The following is a 20,419-nucleotide window of genomic DNA, read 5'->3' on the forward strand; positions in this document are numbered from 1 at the left end:
CAGGCCCTGTTGGTGCCTGTCACCCCAGAATAATTATCAACAGCAATAATAATTGCTCACCTTTCACTCTCTCAAAAGGGTCCAGTTTATACAATAAAATGTAAGGTCATCCTTTATATAAAGCTCTTCATAATCTGACTTCTGCTCATATCTCTAGGCTTATCTCTTACTGTGACTTTTCCTGTCCCCTACTTCACCCCCCCCCCACACACAGAAAGAATAGGTATTCTGAATTCAAACTTGGAAAATATCATCACTACAACTATAGCAAAAGTCTCTCATGTGTGGGAATAGATGTGAGTATCTGTATACATTATTCACTAAACAAAATTTATTATAAAACACCAAGTAACAATGTTTCCATAAGATATGGGAACAGTTCTCGTCCTACACAGTCTGTCTTTATTTTTATCTTACATGGTTTGTCTATATTCTTAATCATAGGGATTTCACATTGTTTACATCTAGCTAAACAGTAAAATGAAGGAAAAATTTACCTTATTGATCATACTAACTGTAAACTATCAATTCATCTATTTTGCAATAGGAGGAATTACTGACTTATAAAAATATATCTATTTTGCAACAGTATTTTTCTTCATTAAGTACTAACAAGTTTATATGATGGAATTAATGTATTCCTAGAGCTTACTAAAAGCGAGCGTAATAATTATTTGGCACGTGTTGTAAACATTATTCAGTCGCACATAGTGAATATATTTATGTATGACAATTATTAGACAAACACAGGCATACCAGCTATAAAAGACATGACACTAACAACTAAATTTTGAGTTACCAGGAGAAATGGTTTACGAAGACAATTTTGAAAGAAATCTGATCACAACCAACAGAGGGCAGTAGAAGATATTTTAAAGCAACCACAATACAAAACAAAAAAAAAAAAACCCACTGTTTTGTTTTTCAAGTTTTCCTTTAGAGTTTTGACAACCATGTATCTACTTAGTTTTATTCCCTTAATTAAAAATGATTAGGTAAATTACTGCTACATGACATCTATTTTTCATGACTAGCTTACAACATAAACCGATATATTCAAATCATAAAAAAAAATAATTCGGAAAGCTTTTAAAATAATATAATCTTTTTTGTATATTGAACATTTTCAATAATATAAACAGGGAATCTACTGAAACAGTTATAGATCATAAACAATTCAAGCAAATAAAAGGCTAGATAATAAATCTTAAAACAAGGAAACCAAATAAAAGTTTGTTTTGTAACATTTTCTACTAATCTAGGAAAAAGAAGAAATTCCAGAAAGTTATGCCCTTTATCAAAAAAAAAAAAGACGGGGTTGACTTATCCTCATAAATTCATACCTTGAAACCATTAGCAAGAAAAATCCACCTACTTTAATTCCTGCCATACATAAATCAGAGAAAAAAGCCTTCCTAAACCCAACAGAATTTAAATCTTATAGATATGCACAGATGCACAGCACGGATCGTCTTTTTAGCCAGTAATGAATGCAGTTCAGATTGAAGAAAGGAAACAAAATGTTTTAGAAAGAATACTTTAAAACCAAGAAGGGCTGCCCAGCAAAAGAAGGTTTAAAGTCATGCTGAAGGAAAGAAAAGAGAAAACCAAAGACAACATGAAAACAAAATACGTGAAAAACCTATTAAGCCAATGAGTATTTGCACACTGTTAAAGAAAGTCTATTGTCAAAAGTCTTGAATTATGATGTGACAAAGGCAGTGAGGTTATTTAATGCAACATCCCTTTACAATAACTAAGATCAAAGGCCAATTATATCAGAATCATTTAAAGGACCTTAAAAAAAAAAATACAGACTCCTGGTACCTACACCTAGTGAACCAGAATCTCTAATGTTTGGAAACCAAGAACATGCATTTATTTTTAAAAGTATCAAGTTTAAAAACCACAGCCTTATACCACAACCCAATGACTGTTAATCCAACCTCTACTTGAAACTCTGTAGTGATGAAGAACTTGTATGAAAAAAGGTGGCCCATAGAGAGAGAGAATTTAGAACTCGGTGCTTAGTGAGGTCGCATTGGTAGCTTGAAACACTATAGAAATCGGTAAATGCAAATCAGGCCTTCATATTGTATGGTGGTCTTCTAGACTAGGAGTGGGTAAACTAGAGATCCATGAGTTGGCTGGTTGTGTTTGCAAAAAAGTTTTGTTGGAATACAGCCATGTCCATTCTTTTACATGTGGTCCTTGGCCTGAAAGCTGAAAAAATTTACTTTGACCCTGTACAGAAAAAGTTTGCTGTTATTTTCTTGATGCAAAGTCTAGACTTAAGAACTTGATGCAGAAAATAAAATGCCAACAATACGCATTAAAATTCAACCTGTGCTGTTAATATTGCAAGTAGCACACACAAACAAAAATGAAGAAATGTAAGGCCAGTATTCAAAAACTATTAGCTGGCTCAACAAAGAAGTGCTGGCTGCACTGACAGAGAACTGTAAAGTTCTGACATGTGTCTCCTTTGTTTTATGACTGTCTGGCTCATTAACATAAACAAAAACATTCCTGCTGGAATTATAGTTGTTCATTACAACTGTAGGTTGACTACTGATACAAGAGTTCAGCAAAAATCAACAAAAGCATTCTATATATTTTATTATTTGTAAATTGTGTGCTACACATCCTTTACATCAGTTAAATTTATATTTTATACACACACACACACACACACACACACACACCACATGAGGTGTGACAATTAATTTTGCAAACTTGCCACCATGCACTTACATTGGCAGCAGTGTACACACAGCTTGGTAAAGTTTCATAACCTTGGTATATCAGTGTCTCACAGTTGTGTTTGTGTTGACATGCAGGGTGTCTTGCTGAGTGGCGTTCATTATTGTTGTTGCGTGTTTTTGTGTGCTGTCGCAAGAATGTCTGAGCTTGAATTAGAGCAACAAACACATTAAATTTCTTGTTAAATTCAGCAAGAGTGGAAGTGAAATCAGGAACATGTTAGTCCGAATTTATGGGGATAATGCCATAAAGAAAAAACAGCAGTGTACAAATGGATAAAACGTTTTTCTGAGGGGAGTGAATGCATCACTCATGAAGAGAGGTCAGGATCATCTGTAATGAGCAGAACTGACAAAAACATTGCAAAAATTCATTGAGTTGTGTGTCAAAATCATCAGCTGACTATGAGTAGCACAGAAGACCAAGTAAACATCAATGGAGAAACTGTTAGGAAAATCTGAACTAAAAATCTTGGCATGAGAAAGGTGTGTGCAAAATGGTCCTGAAGGAGTTCACCGATGAACAAAAGCAAAGGAGAGTTGAAGTTCGCCAAGACCTTTTGGAGAGGCAAGACAATGTTTTGGGCTGTATTATCGCTAGTGATGAAACATGGGTGTACCAATATGACCCTGAAACAAAGCATCAAAGTACACAACGGATGTCAGCCAATTCTCCATGACCAAAAAAGTTCTGTCAGTCCAAATCAAAAGTCAAAATGATGTTGCTAACCTTTTTTGATATCAGATGGATTATTCATTATGAATTTGTACCAAGTGGACAGTTAACTAAGTTTACTGTTTGGAAGTGCTGAAAAGGCTGCGTGAAAAAGTTAGACGAAAATGACCAGGGCTCTTGCTTCACAACAGTGCACCAGCTCACACAGCATTGTCTGTGAGGGAGTTTCCAGCCAGTAAACAAATAACTTTATTGGAACACCCTCCCTACTCACCTGATCTGGCCCCCAATGACTTCCTTCTTTACCCAAAGATAAAGGAAATATTGAAAGGAAGACATTTGAATGACATTCAGGATATCAAGGGTAATACGATGACAGCTCTGATGGCCATTCCAAAAAAAGAGTTCCCAAATTGCTTTGAAGGGTGGACTAGGCGCAGATGTAGGCAAGTAGCTTACCAAGGGGAGTACTTCGAATGTGACCATAGTGATATTCAGCAATGAGGTATGTTGTACTTTTTCTAGGATAGGTTCGCTAACTTAATTGTCAGACCTTTGTGTGTGTGTGTGTGTGTGTACATACGCATACACACACACACTTTATTCCCAGAGAGCGAGTTGGTTAAACATTTACCAGCAAAGCCCTGAACACTACCATCCAATCAGTAGCTATTTTTTGAGGCTTTTCTCTCTACTAGCAAAAACGTCATCTCTCCCTCCAAAATGTGTCCCATGTTCATCCACTTGTCACCATCTCTACTGCTACTGCACTAGTCCACACCCCTTCCATGTCTCACCCAGGGTTTTCTCACTCACCTCCCTGACGCCAGTCTTGCTCTCTAAAATCCATTTTTGAATGGGTTTTTAAAAGTCGAAAGGAGCTTTTAAAAGTCGAAACTACACCCCTGTAGGAAATCCCTTTAGAATAAATGCCATTTAGAATAAAGCTCAATCTCCGTGCCAGATCCTACAAGTCCTACATTCAGAAGCCTGGCTCACCTCTCTAACCTTACTGTGGACAACACACGCATTCGTGCCCCCACGCCTTTGGTCTTCCATGGCAAGGAAGGTTCTGATCCTATACTTTTACCTTACTAGCTTCTTGACATTCTACAACAGCTTGAATTTGGCCCCCTTAGAAAAGTCTACCCATTCACCTGCTCTAAAGCCAGCTCCTCTAGTAAGTTGTCTGCAAGTCATGCTAGCCTAGTCACCTGTACTGATTCAGTTGCCTCATGTTACATCGCACTACCTGAATTATCTTTTCTTGTTCACTAGTTTGTTATCTTTATTCCATTCTGTCTGTCTTGTTTACCACTCTATCCCCAGACGCTAGAATGTACTAGGCAAATCATAGGTGTTTAATAAATATTGTGTCCATTGAATAATGCATGACAAATGAACAAACAATGAAGGAAAACTTGTGTTACCTGACTTCAAGTCCAAAGCTCTTCCCTCCACAGCACGATACTTTCCGTTTTAGAGTGACAAGTCTAAATGTTAGCTCATTCTTCCTTGCATGACAGCCTACCATCCCCTAGAATTGTCCCATACACGAGTTTAGTTTCACGTAAACTGGCTTCTGCCTATCTTTCCAGGCTCAAATCTGACTTTTGCTGGTGTCCTATGCTCTCAACACACTGGCTACACCAAACTGCTATGCTAACAATCCAGTGTCAGTACTTCTGGGGCAATTATCAAGACAGCCCTACAACTTCTTAAATTGAGACTCTTATTTTGCTATTCCTGCTCTTTCTACATAGAATGTTCTGGCCCTTTGCGTTTCTAGGACAAGTGAAACCTATCTCAAATGCAAACCCATCTATGGGTCCTACCATGCGTCTTTCCCCCAGAGTTAGTCACTCGCTCCAGCACGGTATTTTTTACAGCCTTCCATTATTGCATTCATAACTCTGCTTGTTACACTGGAATGTGTTTTCAAGTCTAGGAGTCCAGGACCCACAGTTGTTGTCATTTTTGTGTCTTAAGGACTTAACACAGTGCTTAGCACATAATAGGATATCAACAAACTATGGCTAAATTGAATGCACGGTCAGTCTAATCCCTCTTGCATGAAATCTGAGGACAGCTAGCATGCTATTCATTGCTCCCCCTCCTCCCATGTCTTCTCTGTTCTAAGCTAAACACGTAAACCAGGAGATAATGAGCAGTAAAGCCAGACAGATGCGTATACTTATAAAGCAAAGCTAATGAAAGAAGACAGAAATATCATAATATCAACAAACATGTACACACCAACAACCTCCAGACAACTCCTGGTAATAGGATGATGCTGACTTCCCACCTTTCCCTATAATCTATTCCATTTTTCCTAAGGCAAATAATAATTTGTTCTGTTATAAATTCAATATGTTCTTCCATTCCCTTAACAGGCTTCTCATTTCAACTTTCCTTTTATTATGCATTAATTATGCATTATTGTTTATTATTTAGGTATTATTGTTAGTAACATTCAGACTCACCTTCTTCAGTTTCTCAGTTATTTACCCAGCAAACTTTGCCAGTTCTCTGCCTGTGATTCCTCTCATGCTGGATCCTTCTTCTCTATTTCCTTACCTCTTAATCCAAGATTTTATAGCTTTACTTACATAGCTGGTGTTTCCCTCATTCTAAATCACTCCGTGTGCAGCTAATACAACCTTCCTCTAATTAAAATCTTCAGCGGACCACTCCCTGAGCCCTCAGAGACTTGTGGAGTAATCCCTTTTGCCCACTACATAACCCACACACCTTCCAGAAACACAAAACCTCTATCTTTGTGTCTCCCTCATACCTTGTCAAAGGTACAGCAGTTTACTCCCACATTAGCACCGCTGATCCAAGAAGATTTAATCCTTTGTCAGACCAAAGTACTAAAGGTATTTTTTGTGTCTTCTCTAACAACCAATTTTTCACCAAGTCTTATTGATTCTGTCTTCAAAACCTCTCTTGAATCTATGCACTTCTCTCCAGCTCCATGCCCTCATCATGGTTCCCGTCACCACTGTCTTTCCCTGAGCCATGGAAAAGCCTTCATTTTCATCACTCTGCTTTCACGTGTCTCTTTCTACAGTTTCCAAATTGAAACATGTCACATTAAGTGCCTCACGGCTTCCCACTGATCTCAGAATAAAATCCAAATTGCTCACCATGTCCCACAGCCAGATCTATGATCTGGATCTTGCTGAATTTCAAACCTAATATCACATCATTCCCTCTTTCTTTCACTACCCAGCAGCCCTTTTGCTCTTTTCAGAGTCTTGGGGTCCCTACACTTGCTCTTTCAGTTGCTTGGAATAAGCTTCTCTGGACTTTTCCCATGGTCGATGATTTCTCATTGTTCAGATTTCAATTCAAAACCATTTCTTCAGAGAGGCATTCTGTAACGATCTTCTAAAGTTGCCCTTAGCGAGCTTCTAAAGTTGCCCTTAGCGATCTTCTAAAGTTGCCCTTATTCTTGTCTATCCTAGGGCAAGAACTTTGTCTTATTCCCTACCTACCGTCATTTCTAGTATAAACCATGCTTTTGGGAATATTTATTGGATGAATGAAATAACTCATTATGCATATAGGACACATTTTTCACTTCTAGTATTGCTCATGCATGTCCTCCACCTAGAAGGTCCTCCTACTCTATTTTTACCAATGTCCATTTATTCTGTGATCCAACTTAAGCGTTACATCACAAGGAAATGCTTTCTAACTACATTTTCTTGTAACATTCTAATTTTTTTCTTCACAAAAGTTTTAGCACGTTATATACTATTTTTAAAAACCTTTTCTTTTTTTCCTAGACACATTTTTGTTAAATATCATACTTCATGACCAGAAAATATATGTACAACATTTTTCAGTCACCTGTGGGCTTCATATGCCCTAGTTCCTCCAGGAAGTTAGTATTTCCTGAGTAAGATAAAAATTTCCCATTCCAGGTTGTAATTCCAAAATGAATGTGGGAAATGAGCATGCGAGTAGAGTTAGAGAAACTGGTTGTCATAAGAATTTAATTGTGGGGTGAGGGCAGGTCATGGGGGTTTCTTGGTTAAGGAACCAAGATCAGGAAAAGGGTAGAATTTTGGTTAAAGGTGAGAAATAGAGGAAATGAAAGCTAATAAGTAAAAGAGAGTCAAAATGATTTCTCTCTATTTAGATCACTGATTAAAAGTCTAAAGTTTCTTACAATCTTCTGGTTAACCAAAGATTTATTCTTTTAGATGATACTAACAATTTTAGGCATCTAGTGAAATCACAGAGACAGAGCTTCTAAAGAATAGACACATTAGTAAAAGGAGAAAAATGTAAATGCAGTTCATCCTAAATAAATCACCATACCTCCCTCACAAAAAGACAAAACAAAACAAAAAAACCCTGATCTTCCATACAAACTTCATATAGCTTTAAAATATTCCTTTGTTTATTGATTTATTTTTCAGATGACAGCAATGCCTGTCATTTAAATTATTTCTTTTGGAGAACCTATACCACAATCTTAAAGTCCGATCTGACTACTGCCTGCTGTCAATGCTCAGACACTTAGTTATATTTGTGCAGGCAAAATAAAGGGGTCAGTAAGAGCATAAACTCTGGAGTCAGTATTTCTGGTATTTTAACCCCAGTGATACCACTTGGTAGCTGTATAACCTTGGGAATGTATAACCTCTCTATGCCTCAGTTTCTTCACCTGGAAAAATGGAAGTTTTCTCTAACTCATATCTTTGATCTAAATGGGTTAAAACATATATAGTACTTAACAGCGCTTGCAACGCACTTAGTGCTCAGTAAACATTAGCGATTATCACCCTTACTATAATTACATACATGAGGATAATCTCCTTTGGTCTGCACGTACTTTCAGATGGGATACTCACAGGGTTAGAATGCAGCACAGTGAAGAACTCTGGGCTGATGAGGAACTTCACAGGGGGAGACTGTAACAGCAACGTGAGCCTGGATCTGGAGGTAGAGTGGGGTAGGACGTTCTCCCGGCGGAAATCTAGATGGGCCAGACCATAAAGGCTTTCAGGAGAGCTTTCCACATGGAAAAAAGACATCTATTCACTTCCATCTATGTATACCTACACCATTTGCTATTAGTTTATCCCCCAAATACTTTTCCCTTTGATGTACATTCATACATAAAATGTGATGGCTCTTAATTACACTAAAATGCAACTGAATATTTCTAGTCACTATTAACATTTTTATTCATCCTTAGATATGTTAAGTAATCAGATTCAATCTTTCCCCACTATCTCACAGATCCAGAGATTAAAGTCATTTATATTCTGTTTGGTTTTGGGATTCTTAGTACAACTAAACAGGATTAGAAGAGGTCTCTGGTGAATTCTACTTTTTGAGTTGGATTACCAGATCTTATTGAAGATCAAAAGTTCTCTACAAGAAAAGCCTCATTTCCTGGAAATCTTTACTTATTTGTTTTCTTCTTTTATGAGATTACAATACAAACCAAGCAAAGGCTCTTACCTGCACTGGCTTGGTGAAACTCGGCTTCTTCCCCTGCCCCATCAATAGCATTGCTATTTTCCTCAGGCCTCTCGTTAGTCATGGTTCTGCGGATACTCTGATATCTAAAATCATGAGCCTAGAGTTACATCACAGCAGCTTCTAAAATGTAGGACTCAAGCCCTTCTCCAGCGCCCAGAAGTTTTCAGTGTCTTCCCAGCGTCAACCATTTCCTCCCCAAACCTCCATTCCCTGACCTTCTAGGCCATCTGTTTAAATAAATTACATTCCATTGAATTTCTTCTGTCCATTGTTTGTGGAACATTTTTCTAAAAAATTAATATATTTTGTTTTTTAAAAAAATTGTGGCCCTTAACCAAAGAAAACTAAATTCCTCTACTGTTAAAGAACAGCTCTTTGTTCCATAGCAATTAGTTCTTGAAAAAGAACAACAGATTTTTAAAAGCTTAGACTGGTAATAAAGAGGCATCACAAATGAAGATTCTGGATATATAAAAATACATTTGGCTTGAAATTATAAAGGTATATATTCTGTTTTACTAAAAATCAATGCCTTGGTTTGACTAAAAAGGTCATCATTACTTATTTCCTCTCCAGTTTCCAAGCCAGCTGTATATGCGGTTATTTTTTTGACCGGGAGAAGTTCAATGAAACCTATGAATCAAAAGAGGTAACAACTATACCTTAATGACAGGACATCCAAAGATGAAAGAGCAACAACCCGTGTTTTCTACTTTGCGCCATGTAAAAATTAGCCCAACCACAAAACACAACAGTCATAACAAAAATGCCCATCCTCACCTCCGGTTCAGCTGCTCCATTTGCTGTATGGAGTTGGACCTCTGCAGCACCTGCGGGGCGGGGGGAGCTGTGGGCCGCTGCCACGTCGTGGTTCTGTTTACATGATCCACATAGAAGATCCTGCCATGGCTGTCTATGCGCGCCTCCCAGTCTAAACAGGAGGAATGCACGCATCCAGAAGGATTAGGAGGAGGAGCGAAGGCCATTAATGTGGTTCATTAAGTTCGGCACGTGTTTTCCCTCTCTGACATGCTGTAATTTGGGGCTAATAACATATACCTCACTGCATAATCCGGCACTTCCCCTCAGTCCATACCAGAATCCGTCATGACGGGTTAGTAAACATATCCTCTGTGTATCATACCAGCCCTTGAAAGAATCTCTGAATGTAGAGAATCCTTCCAGATCTGCCCACAAAGCTCACCTTTCATAGATGAGCACCAGCATTTAAAAAACAAGCAGAAAAAAAAAATACAAGCAGTATCATAATACTTTAAATATGCACATCAAAATTGGGATTGATGTTTGTTTTCACCAAAAATTGATTTTTCCAGTTTAGATGATAGATTCATAACTGGAAACATGCTCATGCATATGTATATACAATTTTAGTAAATGTAGGCTTCAGAAGAAAATAATGCTAGCCTAGTCATCATCAAACACTGTCATTATCTACACACTTATTTGCATTTCCCCAAAGGTGAATACATTTTCAGAGCACGGGTAATTGCTTGCATCCAACCTCAAATAAATACAATATTTTTGAACTTTGTGTTTAAGCAATCTCATTGATTAAGTGCATGTTCAGTAAAAACAGCAAGCAGACTGGTCTTCAAAGCCAGATGTTCTACCACTGTGACTCTAAAAAAGGCTATTCCCCTATTAAAATACAGAGAGCATGAGCTAATGTTTTCAAAAGGCAAAATTTTAAAACTAATGACGGTTGGAAAGGGGAATTTACACAGGAACACATGAAAATAACAGAGATCTATTCTTTAACCAGAAGAGTTCTTTTTGGGGACATACATACACTTCTTATTTATGTTTAATTAATTTATTGGGGTTACATTGGTTAATAAGATTATGTAAGTTTCAAGTGTACACTATTATAATACATCACCTATATATTGTATTGTGAGCTCATCACCCAAAGTTTAGTCTCCTTTTGTCACCATATATTTGAGGAAAGTTCTCATACATTTCTATTTCTATGTAAATTATTTTTTGAAATTAATAAGTCCCTTTCTTCTGAGCAGCTTGATTATTTCAAAACTCTCCATGTGATCACAAAACTTATCAGCAGACACCACAGGTCTAATCCTGGAGACCAGGAGGAAGACATGTTTGCTTCTGACTGCCCATGGCATTCGCACGTATTCCAACCAAGTCCTTAGGGTTGGAACGACCTGCATGGTAGAACCCTGCCAGCACCAGATGATCATTGAGGGTTGCCTCAGGGGAAGAGTGGAAAGACTTTTTTTGTTGTTGATCTCACTATATCATCATTTATGACTAATGGCAAAAGAAAGAAAAATTGGACTGAGGAAAATCACCGCACAGATAAAACACAACTCAATGTCACTCACACTCCAAGGCAACATAGACTCACAATAAAACAGACTGCCAAATCTGAATTCTTCGGGCACAGTTATAATTCCATCAATAGGACATTTCCAAAAGACCTCATATAACTATGAAAGCATTTTCAGGACCCATTTTCTAAAACCCTTTGATCTGTTCCATTGTTTTGCTCTGTTCTTTGCACACTTTCCCACCTCAAAGATTTTGAGAACCAATTATTCCCATCTTATTCCTTTCTCATTAGAGCTAGGATAATTCAAGCATATACTATATATCAAATCAAATGTACATGAAAACAAATGGCCATTTCTTCCCCAAGAATGTTTACAATAGCTTCCAACTTTAAAAAATGTAGAATAGGTCACTTAGGGATAAAAACAACAGAAACCAACTAAAGGAAGCAGTAAGAGCGATGTTGCCAGACTCCCAAGATAAGGTTATAACTACAATTTGGCTAAATTTCCTGGCAGCTAAGGCAGAAAACATATTGTTGCATACTTTCCATTTTCTGACAAAAGAAAGTTAAAAAATATTTTCAAAGATGGAACTTTTTCTCTGACAAACTAAATAAGAATTTACCCCATGAAATGTGGCCTGTATGAGAGCCACATGGGTAGCAAAATAGAGGAAGGGTGGGGGATCTCCAAATATATTCACCAGTGTGCCTTGCACACAGCATGCAAAGAATGAACAAATAATTTAAATAACATAAGACCATAAAAAAGAATGATTCTTGTATTCACTTTCCACAAAGGCCAGGAATAATCTTAATCTGTACTTTGATCAAGACATTTCTGTGTACAATGGGGAGAATAAGGAAACAAGGTCCGAATATTTGCTTTCTAACAACATGGGACACTGGTGCACATTAAAACTATCCCTATCAAATCTCATATCTTAAAATTGAGGTCGTTACTTAAGTCCCCATCAAGAGAAATGCTATATTGCTGGTTTCAAAGGGACACTTGGCATTGGATTGAGAAAGATTCTTATGCTTATTCATGAACTACATACCCACCCTTATGTAAGGGGTGAGCAGATGAAGATGTGAACACATCTCAGGGAATGCCGAGATTAGGAAGGTCAATGACTAGACAGAATGAATTACTATCAGGGGAAGCCAGAATTGGACTATCTACTTGAATGAAGGGAGGAAATATGAGTGGGGGCTTGAATTGGTTATAATTGGATTTAGAGAACGTCAAGTACCTAAATGTTATGAAGTAAAATTTATAAACCCACTATAAAAAATTATAATAGCCATTGTATCCACCAAAATGGTGAGATGGTAAAGTTATAATGAACTAAAAGTACTTTTAAGGGGGAAAAAAAAAAGCTTTGTGAAAGATGCTAGACATCAGTGTTTAAAAGGTTTTTTTGTCTTATTTTAACACTCAAGGAAGTATGATTTCATTTGCATAAAGTACAAATGTAACTGGAACTTATTATATGATTTTGGAGTCAGGATAGTAGGTCCCCATACCCCCCTCCTTAGTGACAGGAGGGGTCACAAGTGGGACCTCTAGGTGCCACAGATGTGGTACTAGTTGCTCAGGGGCACTCAGCAGGGGAGAATCCAGCAGGTTGAATGTGCTCTTTCCTGTATGTATGTTATATTTGAATAAAATGTTTCTAAAATTTTCAAATAACTGCATATTTTGCACCTTAATCTTCAATTTCGATGAATGTAGCTTTGTAGCTTAAACATATCAATTCTTTTCTCAGAAATTTTAATTTCTAGAACATAAGAGCTCTTAGCCTTAACATAGTCAAAACCCTAAGATTAATCATGTTTTTCAGATTCACTGCCTCCTTTTAGGCCTTCATTTCAAAGGATGCTTTAAAAATGAAAGTGCACAACCACAAAAAATGATAAATGCTCCCCTGTATTTTTCTAGAACTACCCATATGAACATACTACATAAATAATACATTTGTCCTAACAATATGGCAACAATCCTGGGATCCTAGAAGAGTCCATTAATCAAGACTGTTCATCCTAAACCTATTTCTAGGATTTCCAGGTGGGAATTCCCGCCCGTTCTCAGGAATTTTTTTTCACTTTCCCAAATCTTGAGATATACTAAGCTGTTTCCTGCTCTCCACAATGAATCGTTACCACAAAATGATGGCTGATACTACCAACCACCTGGGTTCAAGGAGCTGATTTTCCCAATTTCTTGACCAACTTTTCTGGGGATTTGGGAACGGAAAACAAAAAATAATTCCCGAGAATGGGTGGGAATTCCCACCCAGAAACCCCAGCAATAAATAGGAAATATAGAAGAAATACATTGTGACTACTACATTTATTTCCCATTGTGGGTCTTACTGGGTTCAAGGAGCCGATTTTCCCTATTTCCCAACCAACTTTTCTTGGAATTCGGGAATGGGAAAGCGAAAAAAATTCCTGAGAACAGGCGGGAATTCCCTCCTGGAAACCCTAGCTATTTCTATTCCTACACTTTTGGGGAAAAAACATTTATTGAACAATTCTCTATTGTTTCCGGTGCAGCAATGGGTTAAGTCACAATTACACTGGAGCCAATAAGAGAAAAATAAATAGTTTTTCAGAGGGGGCTGAGCTGGCCATTCTTTCTTCACTTATCTTAATGCTAGAAAGACCAAGATCTGTCATGTCGATGAATTCTGGCAGACTTCAGCCCTGCATTGCCTCCAGCTGCCAGTGCCATCAATCACCTCAGAATCAGATAGAGCAAATTTTTAAGGCATTCAGGGCTTTTTCAAGTTCAAGCTGCTTCCCTGGAAGGCACTCTGCAGTACTATGCTGCTCTCAAGACTGAAGCTTTCTTATTTTCTATGGATCATTAGAACATTTCTCAACAAGTGGTTGAAGTTACACAGCCCAGGAGGTCACAGCACAAGGTCCGTGGCCTAAAGCAAGAGTAAGATTTTGAGAACCAATTGGTAGATCATCGTTAGAGCTGAGCAATCTTTGTACTAAGTCCAAGATAATGTTCCCTGATCCTGAAATAGGAGGATAAGACTGGAAGAAGAAGCAAACAAACAAGGAAAACTGCTTTCCATAAAAAGAGATCAAATAGGTGTTCAGAGACTTGTAACGCTGCTACGAAGACTAACCGCATGATCAGCTTTAAGCATAAAATGGCATAGCAAGGGACACCACTGAATCCCCTCAATTGAGTTTATAAATCTTCAGAGAGAAGCGTGTTTGCTGGATGGTTTTCTTACTATATGTTAGTGCCCAAGTATTTTATAGGTGAAAATAAGCTAAAATAACAATGATAACAATAATAATCATGAAAAAGGAAGAATCAAGAATGGGGGGCATCAATGCCCAAGCTTCAGTAATCTGTCCCATGGTTCTGGAGACAGTGACCGGTACACAGAGGGAAAGACATGTCTGACTCTGAAACAGATGCTTCACAGAGCAACCCGTGTGGGCCACGAGATAGCTGCTCATACTGTCACTGTGACCACCTCTCTTATACTTGTTGGGCCACCAGGAAGGGAAAGAAAGTAGTTTTTGAGCCTTCCTGGATCTGACCTCAAAACTACAGTATAATAAAGATTCAGTATAACCCCAAACCCTCTGATTTGAGGTGTTGCTTACCCCTCATAGTAGATAACATACCACACGTAGGCCACCTCTCTGCCAGTTAACCAAACTTTCAGAATTTACATTCATCTACCCACACAATAGTCCATTCCCTTCTAATCTTAGATCAGAATACCTGATAGAGGAGAAGGAATGTTGGAGACTCTGTCTCAACTTTTACTAGTACGGGATCTTAAACAAGTTATGAATTTATCTGGGCTTCAGTTTCTCATCTTTAAAATGGAAGAATCAGACTAGCTGATTTCTACCCATTGATCTATAAATTACTTGCGTGACCTACCTTACAAAATTTACAAAGAATTTTTTTTTTAAAGGAAAGCATGTAAAAGTGCTTTGTAAATTGTAAAGCACGACACAAGTTTGAGGCATTATAATTTACAGTGTTAAAAGTATAACTGTTAGACTTAAAATAATTGAAGAGATGGACCACTCTGCACACTCCGACCCAACTCCCCTTAGCTGAGCCTCCCAGGAGATGCTGTGTGAAGGCAGAAGGCTCAAGACAGAATGGGGTGCAGAAAGCCACAGCTTTAAGTCAGAGACTTGGCCAGACATTGTAGCAGAGTTGCCCAATCAGGAAAGTAAGGAAGAGAACTTAAGAAAGTAAGGCTGGGGTGGGGACAGACAACTAGCAGGGGCAGCCAAGTGATGAAATAAACTGTTGGAAGGATGAGATTGACTGTGAATAGGAGCGGGCAAAGCAGTGTGGGGACAGAGTTGAACAGTCATTCAGTATGCTCAGATCATAATCTGTACCCTATCCATGTGTAATGCAAACCCCCAAATTTGCAAGTTGCATAAGAGAGAACAACTTATCTTAAGAATTTTCCTCTTGTTCATCAGTCACTCCTTAAATTGGATACGCTATCAAATTGCCTTTTTACCTTTGAATAAATCAATTTATTAAAATGAACTACCAATTGTTTATATATTTTTAAAAATCCTAAGACATATTCTATCTGTGGAATGCAAACATCAGTGTTTAAACAAATGCACTGAAATATTGGTCATAACTTCATTAGGAAAGCATCTGTCTTTAATAAATACAATCTAGAGACCAAAATCATGATCCAACAAAAGTCAGAGCAATTAGATGTGTTCAGGGGGGTGTCAGGTATCCATACACAATGCAACGCTGTGCCTTTCTCCAGATCTGTGTAACTTGATTTACTTACTATTAATCCACATATGCATATAATCACAGTTCTCTCAGGATTTTCTTCTGATGTTCCTAATTCACTTTTCTCCAATTATATCTAAATATCTCCCAGAAATATTTTTTTTCTTTTCTGCCTCTAATCTTTTCTCGAAGGGTAAACAATAAGGAAGTTATTTTCCCCCACTTGATTAAGATGACACAATGGGTAATTAATCTCTTGATTTTTAAAAAAACGGCTTAAAATATACGTTTCCTATGAGTAACTATCCTCAGTTATCCAAACATACGAACAAGAATTTCATGCAACCGAATTTCAAAAGGATCAAGCCAACATTTTGACAAATTGTACAAAGTACCACTCAGCTTTTTTGTTGGCAATCACCAAAACTAACCACTCAGCATGTTAGCCCTTTAAATGCCTATTTTTCCCACCCCTTTCTGTCTCACCATTTTTAAGACACAGAGGGCCAAAGGCATTGGCCTCTTGCCATAATCATATGTAATAAGATGGGTGAGTAGAGGAGTTAAATAAGAAGGGAAAGCAAGAAGATAGAAAGATGTATTTTCCAATCTGTTCTTAAAAGCAGTATTTACTGAACTTTGTTATTGTTCATCAAAATGCTTTGCTCTCACAGAGTAATATTGCTTTCAGGGATTCTAGAAACTTAAATTGAGTTTAAATTATGTCCCGATTATGACTGGCCATGGGCCTCACTCAGACCTTTGAATGCAGGTTGCATAATTATCTCCCAGCATCCCTAGTCCTCAACCATTTCTCCTTTAAATGCTACGTGTTTCTTTAAAGTAAAAAAAAAAAAAAAAGAAAGAAAAGAAATAATTTTCAAATCCCCAGACAATTGTCATGCTCCAAATAAATGGTAGACTAATTTCTGAAATTAGTATCACTTCTCTATATATTCCTAAGAAAAAACCCAGAACCCTGTACTGAATGATTTAAAATCTTGTAAGTGAATAAAAAGCAGTGCACTACCTAGAGTGAGGCTTTTCTGAGAGATTATACCAATTTGTCTACTAACAGAATTTGTGATGCCATTAGGCATAATTAAAAAAATATTCTACTATACACCCGATTGTCTAAAATATCTAGATCTATTTCCCTGATTACACTATTTACTCCACAGGCATCACAGGATTTACTTTCCCCCCAGCTGCCTTTTCATTTGGCAGTGCCAGACAGGAGACATCAGCATAGCACTTTCCAGACTGCATCTGTTATGTCAGGTGACAGCCCCCAGGTCCCTTCCTTTTGGGGACGAGGCATCCATCCTTTAGGTCCCCTGGGTCCTGCCACCCTTGTATCCTTTGATCAAGGTGAGCCCTTTAGTTAACAGGTTCTCACTTGGTGGAAGAGCTTCGTCCACCCTCTGGTATCGGCTAACATCCTGGCGCACGGAAGGCAGAGATCGCAGTGGCTGGTGGCCGTTGGCTGGAGAGCCTAGGATTAAAGGTAAAAAGTTATCCAGGTATTGTTTTCCCCGTTAGTGTCAAAACAGTAAAAAAAAACAAAACAACAACAACAAAAAACCCCAAAAACTAACATGTACACCTGAAATTGATTATATGCCTATGATACTTTAATACATTTAAAAAAAAAAAAAAAACCTAACATAAATCCTGGGGCTCATCTCTATTTTCTCTTTAGTCTCATTTCCCATATGAAGCCCAGAAACAAAAAGAGAACAGGAGGTGAATGCTTGGTCAGAAAAGAGTCTTCTGAAGAGATGTCCATCCACACCCATCTCTTCTTCTCCCCCATCTTTTCCCACCCTGACCTCCATTCTGGTCCTGTACTAAGGCTTTAGGGTCACATAATGGCCACAAGATAATGAAAGAAACAAAACCAAAACAAAGCAAAACAAAAAAAGGATGAGGAAGAATAAGGGGCATACTTTAGGTGGAAAAATAAATTACAGAAAATCATTCCTATTTCTGAGTATATTATTTAGGCATATGAAAGTATCCTCAACTTTTGATGCACCTATAATAGAACATTTTAAAGGGATCATTCTACTGAGCCTATTCATGGAGACATAACGCATTATTTTATGTGTAAATTCGCATCCTTGGACACTCAAACAGAAGGCAAAGATATTACATTTGATGCAACGCACATTAACTTTGTTTTGAAGGTTTTATGCAACAAGGAGTGACCTGAAGGGGTTCGTGAAAACCTCGGCAGATTACACTACATTGAAGTTGCTGGCCTGTTTGGGTGTTTTTTATCTACAAACCCAGCTCCCACCAGAGAGTCACTATTTAAGTTTGTTTTTATTTTGTTTTGTTTTATATTGCCCAGACAGGGGACTGGGCCCTGAGCCCCCTAGGGCATGCACAGGCATGCCCTGCCCTCCAGTCCTGTGTGGACAGGGGTGCCCCCCCCCCCACAGTTCATCTTCCTGGGGAGAGCAGGTCCCCACACTGTACTCCTAATGCAGAGCTTCCAGATTTATTATTTAAGCCTGAAGACTATTATTGACAGGCCTCTTATCTCAGCAACAGAAGATCCACTATAAAAATCATAACAAAGCTAACCATTGAACTCCAAGGTGAAGAATTCAGATAGCAGTCGACCTGTAGTATAATTTACATTAAGGGACAAAATGCACAGAACTTCTCTTTGAGCAGCTGTGCGTGAACCAAGAGCCATGTTGTCTTCCACACCCTACCTCCAGTAGCGCCCTCCTCTTGGGCTGTGGCCCCTTCACAAGCCCCCTGGGCATTCCCGTCTTCCTGGGCCTGGCTCTCAGCAGCAGCAGCTCCCTCCAGGCTGCCCCTCCGCTGCCAGACCTCCCCCAGCTCGTCTTGGTCTGGTAAAGGGGCCGATTCTGCCCCTTGCCCTTCCTCCTCTCCACTGGGCATCTGCACCACAGGTAAAGAACCAGGAGTGCACATGGAATCCTGTGACCGTTCAGCAGGGCCACTGCTGCTGGGCTCCGCTGCACAGGCGCCATCTTCCTCCTCCTGAGAAGAAAAGGCTGGGGTTTCGGGAAACCGTGCACTCTCAAGAGATGAGCATCGAGTCTCCACTGAGGACAACTGAGTGGTAACGCTCTCATTGCAGGAGCTGTCGGCACCTTCCAGGTCACTCTCTCCCTCAGGCCTGGTGCTGGCCTCACTCACGCTCTCTGTCCTGGCAGGGTCACTGGGCTCTGTTTCAGAGGACACCTGGGAAGGCTCAGACCCCTGATCCAGGGACTCAGTCTCACTGATGGCTCTCCGGCTGCCTCCCGATGTGTCCGAAGTCCCCGTGTCTGCCCCACTCGTGGGCTGATCCACCTCTTGAGAACCACACAATTCGGCGCTGCCCTGCTCAGCAATGAGTTGTTGAGACTCTGGGCCATTTTCACCTTCATCTGGGACTGGGCCTGAGGGTAAGGAGTTCTCCGTAAGCTCTGGAAGATTTTCTGGCTTATCCTCGAAGGAAGCAGCCTCATTTATGGAAGCTTCCTCCACCTCCATCGGGTTGTCTTCTGGCTTTGTCTGAGACGTCAGGCTTGCATCGTCAGTTCTTGATGCCCTGCTAAACATTATTAACCCTCCTTCCTCCTCCAAAGAAGATGGATAACCCAGGTCTTGCTGGAACTCGTCGTGGTCTTCTTCATCTGAGTCGATGTGAAGCATTGCATTGAGTCTTGTGTCGGTGGGAAAACTACTCCTTAGTTTTGGAGAGGCTCCCATGGACCTCTCTGAGCATGTAGCTGTGCCCGGCCTGGAATGGCCATTGTGTTCAATTGCATCTAAATAATCATTGAGTGAATCCTGACGTCCTCTGGGAGGTGAGGTCCTTGAAGAAGTGGAGGTTAAATCCTCTGTGTCTATTTCCAAAGTAGAGCTAGTCCTGAAAGAATGTTTGGGGGTCCCATCGGCACTTTCCTCAGAAACTGGTCCATTGGAACAAACTGGGCTGTCGTGATGGCCCCCTGGCATGTCCTCCTCGTCAGAAGGGCTTCCTAGGTCTCCGTTCACAGTATTGACTCCAAGCATTGTGCCAACAGCTTCTGGAGAAGCACCTGAAGGAGAACATAGCATTTATAAAAATGAAGTAGTAATAACAAATGACCTTTTAGTGTCCTATTACTTTGCCACCAATCAACTCAAAGAATTCAGTCATCCCAATAAGGCCTCTTTACAGTATCGCCGACTTGCTAAGATTCACTATTCACTACTAAACAAGCATACTGCTGGTCAGTTTGACACATGAGGCATGTATGCTCACTACTGCTGGAAATTCTACAGTCCAGTTTCCAAACGTGGACATAAACCCAACAGGTATTTTGATAAACAAGCGTTCATATCTGCTTGGAAAACACTGGCAGGAGTTTTGATAGCTATTT

At 39.1% G+C, this 20,419-nt stretch overlaps 1 protein-coding gene across 5 annotated transcripts in view; it reads right to left on the reverse strand.

Annotated features, from left to right (window-relative positions):
• The window catches only part of HECW2 (HECT, C2 and WW domain containing E3 ubiquitin protein ligase 2), a 338,658-nt gene that overhangs the window by 95,927 nt on the left and 222,312 nt on the right, over positions 1-20,419 (reverse strand). For all 5 annotated transcript variants that reach the window (XM_081052009.1, XM_081052010.1, XM_081052008.1 and 2 more), the window contains 5 exons: positions 18,752-20,095; positions 17,425-17,520; positions 9,724-9,874; positions 8,923-9,026; positions 8,307-8,431 (listed from right to left, as the gene is read on the reverse strand). In XM_081052009.1, the coding sequence (XP_080908135.1) occupies positions 8,307-8,431; positions 8,923-9,026; positions 9,724-9,874; positions 17,425-17,520; positions 18,752-20,095 (1,820 nt within the window). The remainder of the gene's footprint in view (positions 1-8,306; positions 8,432-8,922; positions 9,027-9,723; positions 9,875-17,424; positions 17,521-18,751; positions 20,096-20,419) is intronic.

Source organism: Rhinolophus hipposideros, assembly GCF_964194185.1.
Source record: "Rhinolophus hipposideros genome assembly, chromosome: 6".
Taxonomy (NCBI): domain Eukaryota; kingdom Metazoa; phylum Chordata; class Mammalia; order Chiroptera; family Rhinolophidae; genus Rhinolophus; species Rhinolophus hipposideros.